The 7,331-nt window shown below is 55.4% G+C and overlaps 1 protein-coding gene across 2 annotated transcripts; it reads right to left on the bottom strand.

Annotated features, from left to right (window-relative positions):
• Nucleotides 1-367: 367 nt before the first annotated feature.
• Nucleotides 368-5,637, bottom strand: LOC127327037 (uncharacterized). Of its 2 annotated transcripts, XM_051353827.2 has the most exons (9): nt 4,910-5,636; nt 3,187-4,792; nt 2,206-2,694; nt 2,046-2,129; nt 1,865-1,935; nt 1,688-1,764; nt 1,406-1,553; nt 1,135-1,296; nt 368-1,022 (listed from the first exon to the last, which is right to left on the bottom strand). In XM_051353827.2, exons 1-9 carry the CDS (start codon nt 5,312-5,314, stop codon nt 708-710), a joined length of 3,357 nt encoding a protein of 1,118 aa, XP_051209787.1. In that variant the 5' UTR covers nt 5,315-5,636; the 3' UTR covers nt 368-707. The 2 variants fall into 2 exon arrangements, with proteins under 2 accessions (XP_051209787.1, XP_051209780.1); XM_051353820.2 differs by having other exon boundaries at nt 3,187-5,637.
• Between the last annotated feature and the right edge of the window lie 1,694 nt (nt 5,638-7,331).

Below are 7,331 nucleotides of genomic sequence, written 5' to 3'. Positions count from 1 at the left end.
TATGTGTCTTCAGATTTGCAGTTGGCGGATTTCTTTACAAAGGCACAAACTCGAGCGTAGCATGACTTCTTACTCTCCAAACTCAGTGTTGTGGATCCACCATGAATTTACGGAGGGGTGTTAGAGTATATATATGTATATTATAGTTTCCCCATATGTTAGGGGGCTTCCTGCATATTTACGCCTGTACATGTACTATATATTGTGGCCTTTGGCCCCCTGGTAATAAAAGCTGTCTATTCCTATCACTATACATTGAGTTTATGAAAAAATTATCACTCTCATGGAGACAGCATTGAAATTTTCCAGTTACGTCAACTGGATCAAAGTCAAACGCTGTAATACATGCCATGATGCAAGCTTGGAATCAACTAAATTTCCTCATAAAAGTCATATTAGGTGGAAGGGCTCCAAGACACCTTAGCAATTGTATCACCGTTAGAGACTAACAACTGCCATGTATAAGACATGTTTATGTGTTCCGAAGTGACCAAAACTGAGAACTAATCTGATCTAACCTCACCTGCTAACTTTTCTTAGCTTTGCACCAGAGCAAAATTCAATAGAAAATGGCAAACCAAAAACAGTTCGACCACTACGCTTTTCTCACAGGTGGATCTCCCCAAAGAATCGTAAAATCCAACGATAAAGACTAAGCCTAAACATCCAACAGTTCCAGAAATTTTGCAACAAGCATCACGTGACGCTCACAGCAATCCGGCGCGCCCCGGCCGCGTGCGCCTGCTCGTCGCGCCGAGCTCGCCTGCGCGCGGCCGGCTCGTCGTCTGCGCCTCGTCGCCGCCGCTGCTGGAGCTGGACGCGTACAGGCCGTACTCGCTCGTGGCCTCGCTGACGATGCCGGTGGCGCCCGTGTCGCTGTCGGCGCCCGGCATGAAGAACGCCATCCTCCTCATCCGCCTCAGCTGCTCCCTCTCGCCGTCGTCGTGCGTCTCGCTCTGCCCCGGCTCGACGCCGGCGTTGAGGGCGTCCAGCGGCAGCTCGCCCTCCAGGTACCGGACGATCTGTGTTTGGCACGTCCGTTGTTAGTTTCAGGAGCTAGCATGTCAAATCTAACGAGTATCGCAGCCTCAAAAAAAAGATCTAACAAGTATCTAGGAATGTTGTGGGCTTAACCTGGCTCATTCGAGGGCGGGAGCGGGATGTGTCGCGCACCGCGGCGGCCGCGCACGCGATCAGCCGCTGCATCTCGTGGGCGTCGTAGGTGGATTCAAGCATTGGATCGATCAGCTCGCCGGAGATTTGCTCCTCAAAAGTTTTTGCCAGCAGAGGCCGTGCCTGTATTAAGCCACGACACGGACCGTCAGTTTGGACATCTTAATTAACTGGACTACAGAATGGCAATACAGGCTTCAGAGGTGAAAATTCAGGGCAGCACACTACTCACCCAGGAAACCAGAGTCTCGTCATTGTCGTGCTCCCCGGGGAGGACAGGCCTCATCCCGGTGATGATCTCCAGAAGCACCACGCCGAAGGAGAAGACGTCGGACCGGTCTGTAATCTTCCCGGTGTTCGTGTACTCCGGAGCCATGTACCTGACAAACGCGCGATCGAGCAAAAATCCATGGTTACTTTTGCAAATCTCACCGCCGAGCTCAAGTTCTGTGCAAACTCTACTCAGTAAGATTAAGCAGCAGCACTAGAAAGATTGCTTGCTTTGTTTGTTTACCCGAAAGTCCCCATTACGCGCGTGGAAACATGGCTGTCGTCTACGTTTTGGATCTTGGCCAGCCCAAAGTCCGAAACCTGCACAAGAGAAGAAGAGATGATCACACTCTGAGATGAATAATGCACTTCAGTTTTCTGAAACAAGATAGACAGACAGTGATGTTCTTCCATCACGTACCTTGGGCTCGAAATTGTCCTCCAGTAGAATGTTGGCCGCCTTGATGTCGCGGTGGATGATCTTAGGATGGCCTGTAACATCCAATCAAGATGATTTGATCATCAGTCACACAAAATTACAAGATTAAATCAGGCATCTTCAAAATTCTGAACTGAAGTAGCAGGAGCAAACAAGGGCTTACAGTCCTCGTGCAGGTAGGCCAGCCCCTTTGCCGATCCGAGCGCGATCTTCCACCTCCGCTCCCAGTCCAGCGTCGCCCCGTCCCCTGCACAACCCCCGTCGTCAGAACTCAGAACCACCTAGACACGAGCGATGGTGATCGACAATGGACATGAACATACCGTGGAGGTGGAACTCGAGGGTGTGGTTGGAGACGTGCTCGTAGACGAGGAGGCGCTGCTGGTCGTGGACGCAGTAGCCAAGGAGGGAGACGAGGTGGCGGTGGTGGACGCGGCCGATGCTCTCCACCTCGGCGCGGAACTCGCGGTCGCCCTGCCCGCTGCCCGGCCGGAGCCGCTTGATGGCCACCTCTCGGTTGCCCAGCTCGCCGCGGTACACGTGCCCGAACCCGCCCTGCCCCAGCAGGTTTGCCTCCGAGAACCCGCCCGTCGCCGCCGCGAGGTCCGCGTACGACACCGTGCCGCCCTTGACGGCGGGATGCTGGGGTGGCGGCGGGTCGGACGCGACGGCGGCGCTGCTGTGCCACGACGACGAGGCGGCGGCAGCACGTGGTGCGTACGTTATGTATGATAGGGGCGCCGAGGAGGTGTGTGGCGGTTGCCGTTGCTGGCGCGACGACACCACCGGTAGTCGCTGGTTGTAGGGATTGCCTGAGATGCAATGACAAATAGAATGTTCAGAACTTCAGATACAGTCAATGTGTGAAGAAACAGAGTATATTTCGGTAAATTAAGGTCAGCGACAACTCAAGTCCACCATGAACTGCTTCTTGATGACTCTGCTATCAACTTTTTCCAATGTAATAATAAGCAGAAAGGAACTACACCTAGAGCGACCAAAAATCAGAGAGATTGCAGCACACACTTGTAATGAGATCAGATCAGGCCATGCATCCATCAAACAAAAGCAGAGACACTATCAGGCGTGCACATATCCACTTTTGTACGCCGGCCGGCGCACTCGGCTCCCGTCGTCGTCGACCACCAGCACTCTTACACTAGCCCAAAACTTAGTGCTCGGCGCACGATCGGCATGGTGCCGTGCGACCAAACCGCAGGACCGGCCGAGACATTCAAGTCAACCTACATACGTGTCTACCACATAAACGTCCTGAACTACCTGGTGTGTTCAGAAATACGTACTTGATGAGTCCGGTGGCGGACGGCGGCCGCGGCGACGCTGACGACGTCGCTTCCCCACGAAGCAGTAGATGAGCCCGGCCACGAGGCCGATCACCACCACTGCCGAAGCAACGGAGATGCCGATCACTGCCTTGGACGTGTGTGAGTGCGACGGCGAGGGCAGTGGCGACGATGACGGGGGTATGACAAACGAACGTGGTGAGTTCGAGATGCCGCCGCTTGGGGGTGACGGGGTGAAGCCAGGAGGAGCGGGAGTGACACGGGATGGCGGTTTTGTGGAAGAAGGTGGAGGGAACGATGGCATGGGCGGAGCTGGAGTGGCTGGGGAAGGTGGGGACGTCGGTGTCCTTGGCGTCGGGGAGGTTGATGGAGGTGAGGATGGTGTTCTTGGAGTGGGCGGGGACGTCGATGGTGGTGAGGGGTTTACGGGAGATGGCGGAGACGTAGTTTGTTGTCCTGGCGCCGCGGGAGATGGCGGCGACAACGTCCGTGGTGCAGGTGAAGGAGGAGACGACGCTGGTGGCGTTGGGTTCACTGGTGATGATGGGCCTGATGGCGGAGACGATGTTGGTGGAGCCGGCTGCACTGGAGATGGCGGGGACGATGCAGGTGGTGCCCGGTTCACGGGAGACGGTGGCGACGTCGTTGGTGGTGTGGGCACGACCGGAGATGGTGGAGATAGTGCTGGTGGTGCCGGGTTAACCGGAGACGCTGGTGATAATGCTGGTGGTGCCGGGTTAACTGGGGATGGCGACGGCAGTGGTGGTGCTGGTCCCACAGGAGCCGGCGGCGACAGTGCTGGTGGCGCAGGGTTCAAGGGAGATGGCGACGGCAATGGTGGCAGTGGTACGGGTCCCACTGGAGCAGGCGGTGACTGTGCCGGCGGTGCCGGTCTCACGGGAGATGGCATTGGTGGTGCTGGCCCTACTGGAGCCGGCGGCGACGACGATGGTGGTGCCGGGTCTACGGGAGATGGCGTTGGTAGCACTGGCACAGGTGTCACAGGGGATGGCGGGGATGGTTCTGGGTCGACAGGAGAAGGTGGAGACGGGGATGGTGTTGGTGCTGACGGCGCTACCGGAGAAGCCGCAGATGGTGCAGGCGGAGCTGGCGTCACCGGAGCGGACGGTGAAGGCGTTGTTGGTGCAGGCGCTGCTGGAGAAGGTGGAGATGTTGCGGGTGGCGCAGGTGTCACGGGCGGCCCCGACGGAGAAGGTAACGGTGCCACTGGTGGAGTAGAAGACGCTGGCGGTGCGGCCGGCTTAACCGGAGCCTCCGGTGGAGTAGAAGATGCAGGTGGTGCAGCTGGCGTCATCGGAGGCGGGGACGATGCTGGCGGAGCAGCTGGCGTCGCGGGTGGCTCCGGGGGAGGTGACGATGCGGGCGGAGCAGCCGGCGTCACAGGCAGAGACGAAGATGGTGGCGGGGCGGCCGGCGTCACCGGAGAAGATGGCGGCGGGGCTGCTGGTGTCACCGGCGGAGGAGCAGATGGCGGCGGGTCGACAGGCGCCACCGGCGTTGGCGGGACAGCTGGCGTAACGGGCGGAGGAGATGATGGCGGCGGGTCGACCGGCGTCACTGGTGCTGGCGGGGAAACTGGGGTCACCTGCGGTGGAGAAGATGGTGGCAGGTCAGGTGTCGGGCTAGGAGAAGATGGCGGTGGGTCAACAGGCGCCACCGGCGTCTCAGGCGGAGAAGATGCGGGCGGAGTATCTGGCATCACCGGCGTGGGCGTAGGAGGTGCAGACGGCGTGGGAGCAGCTGGCGTAGCTGGCGTCGATGCGGGAGGAGGAGATGATGCAGGCGGATCAGGCGGGATCACAGGCGCGACAGGTGGAGGTGTGCTTGGCAGTGGCGTCGGCGCCGGCGGCGAAGGTGGAGGTGTGCTTGGCGGTGACGGTGGAGGACTGCTGGGTGGCGGGGACGGTGGTGGATTACTGGGCGGCTGCGACGGTGGAGGAGTATCTGGCAATGGTGCAGGCGGCTGAACTGATGGCGACGGCGGGGGAGGAGCAGTGTGAGGTGGAGGCGGCGGCGGGTCGCTGGTTTCAGGAGGCGGCGGCGGGCTCGTGTCAGGGGGAGTATCGGCCGGCGGCGACTGAATATCCCCCGGCGGCGGGGCGGACATGGACTGCACCGTTCAGCTCAGCGCGCCGGCGTCACCTCCGCAGTCCCCGACGAGATGTGATCAGCTTCTGCGGTTGATGGCGGCGGGAAAAGGAGATCGAGATGGAAAAACGCGGGGCGGAACGACAGTATATATCAGGTTTTATCCGCTGCTTGATTGAAATCTCACCCGTCAAGCTCGCGCTTTTCTTGTTCAGTTGTTGTGTTTTGCCGCATCTATCTCGACAGCAATCAGCTCGGATGGTGCAGTTCAGAACAGAGATCGTGTTTTTGTGTTTTGAACCCAAAGATATTTCTCGAGGGGTTTTGGACCTAAGATTTTGTTTGTTAGCTATAAGCAGATAAGGGTGTATGGTAGATTGTTAGGTTAAATAATCTTTTTTTTTTTACCGGCTAAAAGCGAGTCAAGGGTCTGATCAAAATGGGGATCCGACCAAATTCGTGTTGCCTATGCAAAAACTTTCCAAGGTCCACCTCATGGTACCCAAGTTGACCGAGTGTGTATTCATACATATAAATTTAGACAATTCTATGACATCATTTTATGGACGAAAAAAATCATTTATCGAAAAAAATCATTTTATGGACGAGTTAGAATAAAAGGAAAAAAAAAGAAACAAGAAGGGAGTTTATGTTAGCTACCCCCCCCCCCCCCCCCCACCAACATTGAACATTCACTGCGCATTTTTCATTTAGAGAAAGAAATGGTTTTCATTCGGATATGTAAATATAATTTTGTCACTGTGCTCTAAATGCCCATCCATCATATCACACCAAAACAAAGCTAGCTAAGAGCATCTCTAACACATGACCTATAATAGAGTTGGTGATTTAAAAACTATCTTTCACATCATTTTTGCTCAAAAATGACTCTCCAACAGGTGATATTAACTTAAATGGTGATGTATTTTTTTTTTGCCCTAGTGATGTAAATATACATCACCTTCGAGGTGATCTATCCAAAAATAGAGACACGTGCACGGCCAACCCCTATGGGTGAAAGTTCATTCCGCTTCCCACTGCACAACCGCTACCTAACCCCAACCGTCGCCGCCGACAAAATCGACCAGCCTAGCCCCACCGCACTTCCACCGACCCTCCGTCGCCTCTCCTGACGCTTCTCGGCCGCTCTTTACGCCCAAATCCGCCTCGCCGCCGATCTGAATCAGCCGGCGCATCACGTGACCACGGAGCGATCCTGGGGATCTCCGCCTCACCCCCATTTGTCCTGCTGGACGCGGAGGAGCTAGTCAACTCTGTAGGGGTTCGTAGCAGAAAAAAAGATCTAACTAGCGTACTCCAATTGCCTATCTATCTAAAAGTAATGTTTTAATGGAGGTGGTTTCGGTGACGTACCCTCCTAGACCGAAAGCGGTTAGCGTTCCTCTAGAACATGGTTGATGTAGTCGTACTAGTCGTCAACCATAGGGTCGTGTTCAATCTCCTCGTACGACTTTGATTGCCATCAGTTCCGCACCTAGTAGGTTTCACACACGTACGGTGTTGACAACAACTCATGAACATCTTGATCCAGTTGATATTGCGGAAGTAGATCTTCTGGATCGAAATCCCGGTACAGCCCCTGCTTACTGGTGGTGTCGACTCCCTCCGTGCGCAACCCTTCGAGGAGCCGCACTCGGGAGAGAAAAGCATCCTCGAGAGAGGGGGCTTGAGAGATTTTTTTGTCTCTTTTCCTCCACGTGCCCCACTATATATATAGCAGGAAGGGGAGGGGGAAGGGGTGTGGCTTGGCAATATTATGTGGGACTAAAGGAGAGAGGGTGGTACGGCCGACCAGCCTTGGCCTGCGTGCCCCTTCCTTGCCCCGCCGGCATCCCCCGTTGGCCCATGGGATGGCCAGCCACCCCCCTTAACATGCTCCCCCTCCGGGTGGGGCCCAATTAAGGTGGAGAGCCTTATTTTATTAAATAAATAAATATATTTAGTATTAGTTCACTTAACTAATATATATAATACATATTATTTAATTTTCAATGATTCAAGGCACCTCCCGGAAT

This window comes from Lolium perenne, chromosome 1 (assembly GCF_019359855.2).
Source record: "Lolium perenne isolate Kyuss_39 chromosome 1, Kyuss_2.0, whole genome shotgun sequence".
Taxonomy (NCBI): Eukaryota; Viridiplantae; Streptophyta; class Magnoliopsida; order Poales; family Poaceae; genus Lolium; species Lolium perenne.
Note: the sequence above shows the minus strand (reverse complement) of the source record. Positions and strands in the feature narration are given on the sequence as shown.

Bases quoted from the DNA above. Each gene is read 5' to 3' on its own strand.
- LOC127327037 (XM_051353820.2), bottom strand. From the start codon at position 5,314: ATGTCCGCCCCGCCGCCGGGGGATATTCAGTCGCCGCCGGCCGATACT. The intron at 2,695-3,186 runs GTACGTATTTCT...ATTGCATCTCAG, and splicing joins TCCGCCACCGGACTCATCAA to GCAATCCCTACAACCAGCGA. The intron at 2,130-2,205 runs GTATGTTCATGT...GGGGTTGTGCAG, and splicing joins CCTCGAGTTCCACCTCCACG to GGGACGGGGCGACGCTGGAC.